This window comes from Anser cygnoides, chromosome 6, assembly GCF_040182565.1.
Source record: "Anser cygnoides isolate HZ-2024a breed goose chromosome 6, Taihu_goose_T2T_genome, whole genome shotgun sequence".
NCBI lineage: Eukaryota > Metazoa > Chordata > Aves > Anseriformes > Anatidae > Anser > Anser cygnoides.
In genome coordinates, this window is record NC_089878.1 from 33,610,512 (window position 1) to 33,625,464 (window position 14,953).

The window sequence follows — 14,953 nt, forward strand, 5'->3', positions numbered from 1 at the left end:
TCCAGTAGCTCCACAGCACAGTTTTAATCCTAGGATAACTATTGCCATGTTATTTATTATTTATGCCATGTATTCATTAAGAGCTTGGTTTAGTTCTCCTAGGAATTTCTTTCCTCTGTGCTTGTGCCCTCGCTTCCAGCCAGGCTTTCCAGGACAAAAGCTTTACACTGTGAGACCAAATTTTCAGAATCACTTCACAATGATGACACAGAAAGCAGTTCCTATGTCCTCATGCAAGGACATATGGTGCCTCGCTCACGGGCTGGATTTCTGTGCTTACAGCTTAATTGACTATTTTCAAGAAGCTGTTTGGCTGTGAAATTTCAACTTATTTTCAAGCTCTTTTCCTACTTCCATGGCAAAGAGGCAAACCACATGGAAACACAATTTGCTGTGTAACAGTTCTGAAAGGCCCTTGGATCATACATCACTTGGGCTTGTACCCCTCTCACAGGGATAAGTGAGATGATATTGGCACATTGCCTGGCAGTCAGAAGTAGGTATTTTTCACGCTGTGCCCTCTGGACTGCCTTGTTACTCTCATGACTGGCTAACACTACTGATTGTGACAGGAATTTTACTTCTGTGTAGTTCTAAAACTTCTCAAAGAGTTCCATGACTTTGTGCATGAGCCCAGCTTTGCAAGATTAGCATTAAGCAATTCCAAAGTCATCTTACTTTTAAGCAAAGTATATATTCGTTTTCCATCAGTAAACCCAATTTAATGCATAGAAACAAACACTTTCACTATCACGTTGTACACAGTCAAAAGGAAATGAGTTTTAAAGAAGATCTGTAATTGACTCTAAAATAAGCAGAGCAGAGGTAAAATACAATTAACCCTAGGAAGCTGTTAAACAGATTTTTTTTTCCTGATTCTAAAACTGACTTTTCAATTTTATGAATTTTTGTTTGTCAGAAAACACACACACAAAACAAAACTAAAAATCGCTGAGAGGTAAAAAAAAAAAAAAATGGTATAGACATTGGTAGATATCTACAACTGCATTTACGTCTGCTTTATGGTAATTTTGGCTTGTCATGTCACTGTTAGGAAAGTGTTGAATTTCCTATAGAAAACGTGGAAATTTTTGAAGTTAGGAATATGTGAGTATTTTGGGGGTGTTTAGTGATTTCAATTCAGAAAAAACATTTTTAATCATTTGTGGGAAGAGCCTATGGAGAAACGTATATAATTATATGCATGTGTATTTTCATATACATTGGTAACAGGCACTAAAACCTGAATAGCAATGTGTGCCGTGATCATTTGGTGGATGAAATCACCCCTACTTAGCTGAAAAATCTCTGGCAGCTGCCCTGCAAACCTAATACTGTTCTGTTGCTACTGATACTCTTGCAATGACCGTTTCGATAGCTCAGGGAGTATGGCAGGAGCTTACATCTTTGAGGAAGGTCACTCTCTTCCAGGATGTTAATACTAGCCAGTACTTCATTTTCACTACACTACACTACACTAACTAGTCTTCCAAATTGCTACCACACTGGTGTTAAATATCAGTATCACAGTGGAAAGCATGCTGTTCCTATAACTGGTGACTGTGGTGTTGTCTAGGTACTTGGCCATGGTTTGTTGTTGCTTTGAGGTCAAATGCACAAAATATTTTCATTTTCAGGATAACAAAATATTAATAATAATAATTAAAAAAAAAGATGCACATGCTAGTTTATAGTTTATAGAAGAAGCAGCAATTATTTGGTGTTTAACTGCTGTTTTTTAACAGACCAGTAAAATGCTATTTAGTTTGTTATGAAAGGTTAAGCCTTTGCCTTGCTCCCTCTCATGCTAGAGGCAACGACATGCTACACAGTGAAGCAGCTGACAAAATAGCAAAGACACAAAAGAAGTTCTTGTAACTGAGTTGTAACTTAGGCAGTCAGTAAAATATTCAGATATAAAAGTTGTATTAGAAGGACATTGTCAATTTAACTGTAGCCCAAATGTAAAAGTGCAAGAAACAAGCTTTTACAACACCTAAGCCCATATTAAAATTTTCTAATGAAAGCAGATGTTTTTCAACAAATATTTTGTCCTTCAGTTTCTGAAAAGCAAATGCTACAGTACCATAAAATGGATTTGATTAATCTCAAATACCCATTCTGAGAAATAAATATACAGAAACTACAGTAAATTATGGTAGCGTTTCCCTCACTTTTAATAACTGAAATTGTCTTAGGAAAAGAGATAAATATATTTGTTTATGAACTAGGATTCTCATAAAGAATAACGTTGATATATCCTACTATCCTACTATTTTTGCACATTACCTTCCCGAATATACTCAGTCTTTTAGGATCAATGAAGGGCTGTTTCAATAATGATCTGCAAGAAGAAAAGAAAAAGAAAAAGGAAATAAAAAGTTCTTTATACACCAGATTCACCAAAGTAAAAAAGAAAATTATTTGTACTTTGAGAAACTGTTATACATGTGGATAAGGTAGAAGAACAAATTACAGCAATAAAAGTGATATTGCACCAGGAAATGTGATTTTTTTTATTTTTTTATTTTTGTAATTCGTCCTCTATATGGCAAACACATGGCACTGAACTCATCTTACCTAACTTTAGATACCTGAATTTGAGCATCTTGACTAAATTGCACATTTGCACCTGTTCCTCTGTCAGAGAGAAGAGCGCTCTCGAACAGCCTTTCTTCCCACTCATGTCAGACACTTCCCTCAGCCTGGGGAGAGCCACCCTTCAGAAATGCCAGGATTTTCCATTAACTAGAGCTTAAATGACTGGCTTTGACCAGTTGCCTAGTTTTCAGACAGTTAAAGGAAGGTAAAATGACTGCAACTTCCTGAGTCTAGGTAATTATCCAAATAATTAATTCTCTCATCAGGGCATTTAATTAGCAATGGTGAATTTTATATGGAAAAGACAAAATAACCTGAGGCTAAAATCCAACTGCTTTTGAAGAGACAAACCCAGCTTCAGTACCTTCTCTCACCTCCTCTCTCCCTTTTCCCCATGCATTGCACCCAAAAAGAGGCCAGATATTGAGTTTAAACCACTTATTATTTAAGCAGAGAGCTCAGATCTCACAGCACAGCTTGTGGCCTGCTTCTGACAGCCCTTTTGCAAGGGTCACTTGGATGTTTGCAAGATGAATTGCTCTGCTCAACGCAGCCCATTCCTGACCATTGTAAATGCCAGGAGCCCCAGTGCCCAGGTCTGTCATGTCAGATACAGACACACAGATACCTACTCATGCATAGGTTGAAGCATTAAACCCTTTCAAAGAAGAAGAAAACAAAGAAACAAACAAAAAACACAGCTAACTGAAAGTCTGCCCTTGTCTTTCCTTGAAGGTCCCTAGAAAGAGTCCATCCAGACCTTGATATTAGCCTATCGGATACTGGCACCCTGAGTAAAGAGGGTTGTCAAAGCTGTGTGTGATTAATCTACAGAGAGACTACCCTCTTATGCAGCTGGTGGATTTGTATCAGTTAAAGAACGACAATACAAATGAGAAATAAGTAGGCATTTGCCCAGATTTTGTTCTCATTTACAACATTATAACTCCATTTGCATTGTAAAATTACTTGAAAACTCCATGGTGAAAATGAGAGCAGCATCCTATCACATAGGCCTAAAAATTTATAACACAAAAGCAGTTAAACATTACCATTTGTGCTGTAAGAAATTTTCCTAAGCAATATAGACAAATACAAAGTAGCATAGATGGCATATTTATATGACACACTGAAGGACAGCTTTACCAAAGAGAAGCACCAGCATATAAAGCAAGCATCTCTTTGATCTTTAATTTGCTGTTTGTAATGAAAAGGTTATTATTTCAATATTCGCAACTGCGTTAAAAAATAAATATTAATGTTATTTACTATGCAGAGAAACCATTCTAGGCAGTTTCAGTCAAAAATGTTTTTTCATCAAGGTAGAAGAGGAGTAAAAGAAGAAAAGTTTGCACATACGTACTCTACGGCTGCTATTTGGTCCTTCACTTCCACTGATCCTAAGCATCGGTGGACTTCTTGTAGGATCTTGAGGCCTTGAAATCCACTCCCTCTGCCATCAAATCGAGCTACGATGACATTATCAGAGTTGACAAGCACTGAGTCCCAGTCAATGTGAAACTTATCTGTAACCAACTGGCTGCCTGGAGCTTCATCACTGCAAATACCAACACACCAGACACAAACGAAGACTATTGACAATGTGATGCACTTTGCTGTTCTCTGATATTTTAATTAACCTAGATGGCAGAATTCAGTTGTTTATGCAATCCTGTTGAATTACTGTCCCTTCCATCGATACTATCCCATTAGCTAGTGCTGCTGTACCTGCAGTAGCAGTAAGCAAAATAACTTTAAAGCCGTTATGCTGTGGTGTTGCCAATAGCTGAATATATTTTATAGAAACAAACAGAAAATCAAAGCATGTAGTGCTGCTTATAGGTTAAAGTGAACAAAAAAAAATACAATCACTAATGGCTATTTCAGTTCTGAGAAGGCTCATGTACAATTTGTTAAGTTGCACTAAACAGACAAAAAGGAATATTCATTCCGTACCTTGAGTATGATTTTGTAGGATATATAATACGTTATATATAGAAGGTTGCCATCTTCAAAAAGAAATAATTGCATTATTGTATCCTCAAATGGATTTTCTGAAATACGGTACAAAGAAGACTAAAGTACACTTTGGAGAAATTACATTTTCTCCATCCAAATTCACAGCAAGAAATGGTTGCAGGCAGGAATGATAAGTTTATTTTATGACTTTAAAAAAAAAAAAAGTATTTTAGAGAAGAAAAGGTGGAAAAGAATGGGAGAATGCAGTGTCTAGAGGAACAATAAGCATTTTATATTGAAGGCAAATATACTATTTTCCTTCCAAAGAAAACAAAATGCCAGTTTTAAAAAGGAAGCTTGGCATTATTTCTTCCCCAAGATAAACGCAGAATAAGAGAGCTGGCTACCATGAAGTTCTACAAAATGCAAAATACTTCTATGCAGGCTGCATCTGCCAGCTGAATACAAATTAAAATGTAAAAGTGTCTGTGCTGGCTGTATGGAAATTAGATTGGACAGTGTCTGTGGGAATATCCTGTCTAAGGTGAAAGAAAGATGAAGACAGAAATGATTATTTCACCAGAGAACCCTTAGCTTCAGAGACTTATAAAAACCTGGGGGAAGGAAAGAGAGATAAAAATCTTGTACAATAACTGCTGTCTTATATGTATTTTTTTTGGCTGTGGATAGCATATATCACCTTCAAGGTAATCTCCCTATTAATTTGCAAGCATGTGATGAATACATATATTTTCAAATTCAGCAAGACCTACCTACAGCAATACATAGCTGATGTATCATCTGCATTACTTAGTTGTAGAGTTAGTCAAAATATTTTATGCTTGATTCATCATTATCCTATGTAACAATTTTATATATGGCTTTATAAAAAGAAAGGAAGAGTGGTTTTTGTTTGCTTAACCATTCAGTTGTGATTACACGCAACTACAATAACTGCAAACAATCCAGAACAATGAATTTGGAAATAATGACTGTCGAGTGAGCTCTGCAGAAGACACAAGTTTCAGAAGTATATAATCATTATTATTTGTAAAAAGAGCAGGAGCAGAAAGTTTCTTTTAAAATGTATGGTAATTGTACAGATCAAGGTTTTCAGAAGCGCTCTACATTGACATAGATGGCTTCACAGAGCTTCCACCACTATTTCCAATAGCAGAATAGCAGCAGCCTCAAGCCTCCAATCATTTTTATTTTTTATTTTTTAAAGTAAAGCTCTTTTAACTTTTCAAAAGAAGAAAATCTGTCAGAAATATCCTTGTCTGTCTGGTTATCTTTAAAACAGTTTAATGCACCCCACACAAGTGAAATTATCATGAATCAGCCCACACCTCTCCCACCTAAATTAAGAACAAAACAAATAGGGTTCTCATTTATGTGTTATATATCTAGGCACTTGGGAAAAGGGGAAGAACCATGACATTTGCAGGCTTTCTTCTGTACCAGAAGATGCTTTAAACCAAAATAGGGTTTTAAGTGAAAAATGCCACCCTCAGATAATTTCTTCTATTGAAAAAAAGAACATTAGACAGAACTTCAGTAAGATTTTCTGTGGGTGAGAACTGACAGCAATGTTTTTCCAAGCTCCTTCTCTGGAGGGCATAGCTGGGCTACTTTTAGGCTCAGACTTTAAACACATCTACCACTCTCCTTCATGATGGGTTGTTTGACATATTGCTTTTGGAAGCAATTTTCCAGTGGCTAATTTATTTCAAGAATGTCCACGTAAGTAGTCTGTGACAGGCATTTAAAGCCATTTCCATTGAGGTACATGTCAAAATTCCCATTAGCATCAAAAGGTCTCTTTACTCTTCAACTGCTACTCTAAAATAATACTGATTATCTGAGGTGTGACTCTGTTCTCCACAGAGAGACAGCATATATTCTATGCACCTTTTAGGCCACACTTTTACCCTTAAAAGAGGCTTCTGCAAGGTATTAATCCTTTATGCAAGTTTGGACATCACCCTGAGGGCTTTGTAACAAAGCAGGTTTGTTACTGCAGTGCAATAACAGATGTACAGCCTGATTTGTGAAGTTTGTCTTGGGATTCCAGCTTTCTCAAAGGTCAGTTTTTGTTTTGCACTCATCATTACTTAAAGCCCAATTACAATTCACTTTTGTTCAGTGGTACCCTGTTCATAGGTTTATTTCATGACCCCTCTGGTAAGCCTGAGTGAAAGTCCATTCTATTTATGCTTGTGTGTGATAGAAACACAGAAGTCTTCTTCCCACCTGACTATGGATGGACATAAGGGAAGCAAAGTACTACAGCAAAATCAAAGCCAACACCAAAATGCATATGCAAAGTTACATCTTTGCCACCCCTCAGGGGTTTCTTAAGGAGCAGTATCCCTGTCATCTTCAGAGTCAAGCAACAAGAGCAGAATGATTCAAATGAAGAAGATGCCTAACAATTTCTGGTTCTTTTTCCTTCTTGTATGTCAGAGCACTTGCACTTTTTTTTTTTTTCCTCCTGACTTTCAAAGTTAGAAGCTTGAGAGCTGCCTAGTTTGTGTCTTCAACAGTGACTACACCTGGATTATGAGTCCTCTGTGGCAGCACGACTGCTGACAACTTGGGCAAACTGCAGAAGTTCACCATTGAGGCACCATTTAAACAGACAGGAGCCATCAATAATATACCAATATCATTGACCTTAGTGGGTAGTTTGTATGCTTCTTGCAAGGCAGTCACATACACTGCAGACTGTCTGGGAAAAGGGGCAGCTCATCATAAGTTCATATACTGCTGAAAAGAGAAGAATCTGTTATTTTGGATTCTATAACCAAAAGCTTTAACTGAAGTCTCTGTTCATGACTAGAGTTACAGCCTTCAGGGGATAATATAATGTTACCAGAGAGGCTGTTGCTGCTGTACTCTGAGTTCTACTCCTCTGCCAATCTCCTACCATGACTGCAGCAAAATTTATTTCGGGTTTTGCATCATTTTAAAACTAAGTGGGAAGATTGTAAACGGGAACTTTAGAAGTTATACAGTTGACCAAACAGAGGGGAAAACAATTTCAAAATATATGTGGAAAATAACTGCTATTATCACTGCTTAATTTCCTGTACATCTCTTTCTATTTCTGCCATGCAGTAGATTTGATACAGTATATGGAAAAGGCATCTTGATAGCAAACATCAGAAAGACTACATCTCAGATGATAAAATCTACCCACTATAGACAAAGAAATATCACTGACAAAAGTCTTTCTTATGGTGAAACTGAGAGGGAGAAGAATGCCAGTTTGCAAAAACTAGTACAATGGAAAAATCCAATTCATTTTCAGATTTCATGGGCATCTCTTGTTCAGCTTTCAAGCACACCCACCATTACTGGTCAAAAATCAGGGAACCTGAATAGCCTCACACACTGAGAACGGAAAATCCCAAACATTTTCTCCCTATTCATATATGCTTTTAAGATATACCAGACTACAACTAGAAATTGTTAGCATATTTATAACTCCTCCCTGCAGATATGGCCAAACAAATTAAAATACATCACCAGGAGTTACTCCATTACTAGGGCAAAATCATGTGATATGCAGGCCTGAAGTAGACAATATAAGAAAAAAAATGTTATTCTTAAAATATCTTTCTCAGACCCTCAAGGCTGAAGATTTTGAAAATACAGTTTTAAGAAGAGATGTGATACTGTCTTGTGTTACCAGAAAAGGAGGTGAAGTTTTGAATCTCCTGTTGTCTTTCTCTAAGAAAGATCTAACAAGCATTTTATTCACATTGTAGGATGTGTACTGCTGGGGGCGGGGAGTGGAGGAAGCTAAAAGATAGGGGAAGCTAAAGGAGGACAGATCTTAGCTCAAAAATTTCCTAAGTCCTTTTTGGGGACAAGAGTGAAGAGACAGGGATTGAGAAGGCTGATTATGGCCCATAGCACCGGGACCACTACTGCAAACGAAACAGCTGGAGTAAAACTCCAGCCTGTCCCTCTTTTAGCCTACAGCTACATGAATTCTCCCTTTGGGCCATGAGAAATGTTACGAAGTTCAAAGGAGAGGAAAGAAAATCAGACTTTGATGTAACAGAAGCACAAGAGAGTAGTGAAATACTGCTCTGTATTGGTAGAAACAGGAAGAACGAAGACATTGGATGGATGGCCTGCAAAACAACTACTGAATCATTCACGTGACTTAGGGATCCCCAAAAAATTAAACTTTGCAGCTGTCTCACAGGGGAAGAACTGGCCAAATAAAAATGTTTTTAGGTACATCCTCCTTTGCAAGCATTTTGCAACCAAAGTAGTGGAATTCACCATGTACTTTATGCTTCACCTTGTAGACAAGCATCAACTCTTCACTTGCAACAGCTGCCAGTTAAAACGAGTAATATCCTTTACAAAATTGAAAGGTACGCAACATGACTATCAATATATAAAGCCTTATACCCCACATCTCGAATATCTTCCAATATTTGTATTATGCCTCTCTACATTTCTGCTAGTCTTGTAAAATGAGTTATTCCTGAAGCTGTAAAAAAGTCTTCACTTCCAACCTTACTGTCTTGTCTTATGCTATCAGTCCCAAAAGTGTATTAACTGGAGGCATAAACAGATTTGATTGCTTGGGCAAGGCCTAAATCTTTCATTGTTTCAGTAACAGATGAAGTGATTCCTGTTTATTACCAAAATATAACATCAAGTAAACAAACAAACAAACGGAAACCTCTTGGAGACAATTCACTGTTACTTTGGAGAGTACCCTGCTGCTTTCTTTCCCTTGAAAATCAGAACAAACTCTCCACTGATTTGGTTTTACAATATCCACCTACATATTGGACAATTTTAAATGGTGTTAAATAATAAATGTTGACATTTAAGATACATTATCCTAAAGATTTTGAAGGAATGAGGTTAATTATGTTCAAGAAAAAATAAAGAATGATTATCACCTCTCATTTTATTACCCGGATTAAATGCCAGAATCTTTACTTAATCATTTTCTATGTGTTACTAAGGAGTGTATCATACTTTTTTAATGAGTAAGGTGAACCATAATGAGAAAATCAAGGATCTGGAATTTAAACTTTGATGTTAATTATATAGAAAAGAGATGATAATCGCATTTTCAACCAATTACTGTACACCTCTCTAATCTATAGCTACACTGCATGTATTATATCAGAAGGAAACCAAGTGTGAATTGTATAAGTTGTTTAGGAGAACAAATGGAAAAAAAAAAAAAGAGTGTGTTATAATCTATTTAGCATTTTATGGCCTATGCATCACAATTCCAGGAAGAATAACAGCTCTAACCAACAAAACTGGCTTCTATATGAGACCTATTTGTTAGATAGTCTGGTCATACACAGATGAACATAGATTTTAACATGGCAATACAATGATCTTCTATTTCAGCACTGCAGCATGCTTTGCAACTACTACTGGATGAATCTTCACAAAATCCTTACCATGAAGGGTACAGGATATTTAGGGCTTAGGCCTTAAGTTGAGCTTATGACAACATGGAGCTGTACAGCATTCGCATCTGGGTTTTATGCTGGGACCACAATCCACTGACACAGGCTCCCTTCCAAGATTCAGCCTTAACACTCAGCAGCCTGGGTGCCATATCTTGGGAGCTCACATTTATCTGCAGGTGCCTTTCATAAATGTAGGAGCCTTATTATAGTCATACACCTTTGATATGGCTACCAGCTTTCAGTGATTTGAAAAAATATATATATTTGTTATTGTGTGACTATGAGAATAACACCAAACTTTCTTCCCCTTTTCTATTCCAACTTTTCTTAGAATTGTAACCCTATCAATCCAGAGGGCACCAGAACACTACACGGAAGCATTTGCTGCTACCAGAAATTACAGTCAAAATATGAACCTCAGCCATCAAAAAAGGACTTTATTCAGAGGAGGGAAACCGGCCACCAGTGCAAAAGCCCTGCAGACAGAGCTGAGACCACATAAGCAAACCAGATCCTGGCAAAATGTATGACTCGGGGAAGGTGAAACTTCACCAGAGGCTTGAGAGTCTCTGAAGCAATCACTGCAGCATGTTAGATCTTACATGCCGTATTTACCCTCCAGCTTAGAAAACAAAGAATCAGAAACCCCTGTACACCTAACTAGGCATTTAAATTGGACTGCACAGATATATTAGGTAAATTTCTTTTTAAACTCACATTCTCTTTTAATCAGCTTTCTTCCTTTCCTGCCTCTCTTCTTCATAAGCCCTTGTCAAATTGCAGCTGAAATGGACCTCAAAAAACACTTCGTATTTAACACTTCACTATTCTAAATGTCTATCTTCTCTTTATATACATCTAAGTGTATGTAGCCTGGATCAAGATGTTATATCACATTTCCTTTCCAACAAAACTGATACACAATTAAACCATTATTACCTAGGACAATGGTAAGCATTCATTTTCAAACTTTCAGCAACTGGAATACAATAACAATTGTAACACAGCTGAAAATGTAAGCAAGAAAGTAGCTGTAGCTGAGCAATATGAAAGGCACCATTTGTTAGTGGTCAAACTAGGTTTGACGAGATCAACACCACCACCACCACCATCCAAAAAACAAAAACAACAGGCATCTCTTCCAGACGGTGCCTAAAACAAAATCTTCCTGAGAACAAGTCTTTTCATTTATCAACTCAAATCCATGAGGCAATTTTCCTACATAATGAAAAAATACATTTTCTAATTATGGAATTATATGTTTTCTCTGAAGTACTTTTTATTATTTTATATGATTCTATATAAATACTTACATTATTAATAGAAGGGCATACTGGTTTCGATCCGTGAAATCTTTTGGCAGTGACAACTGTAAAGGGAGTTCTTTTAAGAAAAGAGCAAGACATTAAAGGCTGGTAGTTACACAGATGAAAAACAGTAACAATTCAAGAAAGCTTTTGGTTTGTTAAAATAATATTTTGCCAAATTTACCGTAATCCTCAATGTGAAGCATTTTAATTTCAGTTCTGGAATTCTTTTTCTTCAAAACAGCTTCTTTCAACAGAGCGTTATTCTCCAAAATATAAAAATCTGTAGAAAACAGCAAGAAAAAACAAGCTGAGAGGTACAGAAAACCATCATTCAAAGAGAAATCAATATTCCAAAAAAATTACAGGAAAGGACACAAATGTGCAGTAACAACTCTTGTAAATTATTTCCTTCTTTAAATGTTTTTTTTACAAAAAATATATATATATACACACATATATATATAATGCAACTGCTTTGCAATTCAAGATCAATCATTTTAATTCAGAACATATACAACTACTCTCATTTCTGGCTTCAGCAGGCTTTGTTTTTGTTAAGCACTAACAATGAAATCGCTGATGACCAACATGAATAGTAGTATCCCTGATAAATACTAACAGCAGCTGTCACAGGGGAAAGGCTAGTCTGCTGGGCAATATCCTAAGCCCCGAGTAAGCACACTTCTCTAGGCTACGTATTCCAAGTCAATATTTAGCCATTACAGCTCTACTTGATCACTTCATGTCCTTCTCTGTCTTCTGCACTTCAGCCAAGAGTAAGACTTAGTTTGGCTTAAAGCTGCAGACAGATTTGAAGCAATCCTTTTGCATATGGAAGAACGATCAGTCTTTTTTTTTTTTTTTCTTGTTTTCACTCAAATTAACAATCTTGTTTCCAAAATGTAAATTTTTCATTAAAAAATAAACCCTGCACTTAGGTCAAAAAGAGACAGTCTAAGGAGAATGCCTTTCATGGGCAGTCAACCAAAATGGTATAATTATAGTCTGAGGATGAAATAATTGAAGTAATCCATAATCATTGTTTTATTAATTGAAGAGGATAATTTAATCTTGCACTGAAACACTGTAGATAAATTATCTCTCTTATTATTTGCTTTCTCATTTTTACAGCAAACAACATCCCTTTATCCTGACTTGCTTTATTTCTTTTAAGATGCTCTACATAGATCTCTTAACAATGATTCACTATCAATAGTAGTTTAGATACGAATAATAAAGAGTCAAAGCGTACCTTCACAGAATTGAGTAGCTCTACAGAAGTCAATTAATTTTACTTTAGCAGTATCTACCTCTTACTGAGTTGGATAAAACTCCTTCCCCTTGGTGTGACACGGCACTGAGATTTACAAATACTGTCAACAGTGACATTAAAAAAAAATACAAAGCTGAAGTGCACACATTAATTAATGCTTGCTAGCACAATACTATTGATTAGTATGCTACTTCAACATGCAAGGTTAGGTCATCTGTTGTTGTCATCTGTGGCTGGCGAGGACAAAAGGAACACAGGCAAGCAGAGTACATAATTTTTGGATTCTGGGAAAAATTCTGGGGATAATCTATTGGATGAAATTGGGACAGGTAAGGATTGGTCTAGTAGATTTGAATGGAATGATTCAACCTCTAATTTCCTCCAATCCACACCTTCATGCTATGTGGAACCACAGTGGAGCTGGTGGTAGCGCTGTTACCTCTACTGCACTAGAGAAATACCTTAAGTGAGGAAAACTGCTGCTCAAGGATAGTCTTCTATTACAAAGTATCCCAAACAGCCAGGAAACACCTGGCTATAGGTTTGGTGTCAATATGCAGAAGGTAATGAGTAAAATTTCAAAATTAGAAGTATTGAATACCTTCCTAAAAAGGCCTTATTTTTGGATTCGTCATCATTGAAAATGTCAGTGGAATTGGTCTGATTTGAGAAATGTAAGAGCAGGACTAAGTTCATTGTATGTAGGTCAGATTTTATGACCAATCCTCCAAGGACTGTACTTTACTTCAAGATAATTGGATTATAACTCTAAAAAACATCTCTAAAACTATGAAGGTCTGCAGTAATGGCAGCATAATTTACATAGAAAGTGAAAGGGATGAAGACCAACCTGCCATCTAATTAACTCAGGTGTAAATAGAAGGTGAAAAATAAGCACTTAGTATAAAATGCATCTGAAAAGCCTGGGAAAGTTTTAGTCATTTGATTGCCTTCTGTCCATATCATTTTCAGATGTGTATGTTGTTAAAAGGTAAATAATATAAGTTTTTATGAATGACACATCTGTTAGTTTTCATTTACTTGCAACCGTCTTCCCCTCCTCCTCCACGGTCCCCAAATCAATCAAGGACAAATATGAAATATACCTATTCCATAAGGAATACTCACTTTCACTGTTACTCGTACTGTGCACACTAACGACTGGAACGCCTGGGCCTGTTTTGAAGACAAGAAAAAACAGAGGAAGTATAGGGTGGTTAGTGCTCGGTATTTCAGTAAATAACAAAGAATGAGAACACAAGGAACCTCGTAAGGCCAGATCCCGCAAGCCCTGTACATATGCTTGACTTAAAATACAGCAGTAATTCCATCAGTGTCTCTTGGGAAGGACACGGTTAAGGCCAAGGACCAACGGTGTGAAACTGAGGCTGCATTCTGCATCTTCAACAAGCAGTCTTAATCCCTGCACCTAGAAGGAGATTTTTTTTTCTTTTTATCTCCATGTTTAGCAACAAGTGAAGAGTATAAAAATTAGAGGCACTTAAACGCACTTTCTAAAATATAGCAGTTTGACATTCCAAAGCTGTAACTTTAGGTTGATGGGAAATTGAATTAATGATAATATCCACTTATATTCTTTATGGAAAAACTACAGAGGTGTTGAAAAATTATCACATATTTCACTTAATTATCTGCTCAAGAAGCTCCTTTAGTACCTCAGCTCTGTAATAGCAATGTCACAGTTAAATCTAGGTGTAATGTAATTTAATCTTACTTCATGAGTTGTCCCACTCCCCACCTCCCCCAAACATGGAATTTGTGCAGAGGAAATTTAGATTTATCTCGGTAAGACAAGAGCTTCAATTACATGCAGGTAGTCACTACTGGGCTAGGAAGGATGATGCAGAAAATCCAAAATGCCTGAGAACCCTATGGCAGATAAAGATATGGACCCTCCTTTGAAATTAGGATTTTCAACTCCTTATATATTCCCTGGAGAAAAAAAAAAAAAAAAAACACCTTAAGAACAGTTCATGGAGAGTTTAATTCATGTGTTTTGAGTCATCCTGAGGAGGTTGTCTCCCTCAATTAATTGTGGCACAAGCCTAGGGAACTTAAATACCTGAAATAAATAGCATGATGCCATTCCCAGCCTCCGACAGCCTCCACTGAAGATTTTTATCAATTTAATTCTCTGCTTCAAGGGAGAATATTGACAAAAATCCTACAGGAAGATTGCTGACAAATCAAAGTTTTCTGCCTTAGCTTTTAAAGAAGAGAATTTCTTCAGTTGTCCTTTTTTCTTCATCTTACTTTTTTTTCCAGTCCTTTTTACTTCTTTTAAATGTGTTGTTTTGCCCTGAATTCCGTTTTAAGAAAAACAG

At 36.6% G+C, this 14,953-nt stretch overlaps 1 protein-coding gene across 5 annotated transcripts in view; it reads right to left on the reverse strand.

The window, feature by feature from the left end:
* Positions 1-14,953, reverse strand: part of DPP10 (dipeptidyl peptidase like 10) — a 492,868-nt gene that overhangs the window by 12,775 nt on the left and 465,140 nt on the right. For all 5 annotated transcript variants that reach the window (XM_048079610.2, XM_048079611.2, XM_048079609.2 and 2 more), the window contains exons 17-21: positions 13,737-13,784; positions 11,517-11,615; positions 11,339-11,408; positions 3,965-4,159; positions 2,290-2,344 (exon numbers count right to left, since the gene is read on the reverse strand). In XM_048079610.2, coding sequence (XP_047935567.1) covers positions 2,290-2,344; positions 3,965-4,159; positions 11,339-11,408; positions 11,517-11,615; positions 13,737-13,784 — 467 coding nt within the window. The remainder of the gene's footprint in view (positions 1-2,289; positions 2,345-3,964; positions 4,160-11,338; positions 11,409-11,516; positions 11,616-13,736; positions 13,785-14,953) is intronic.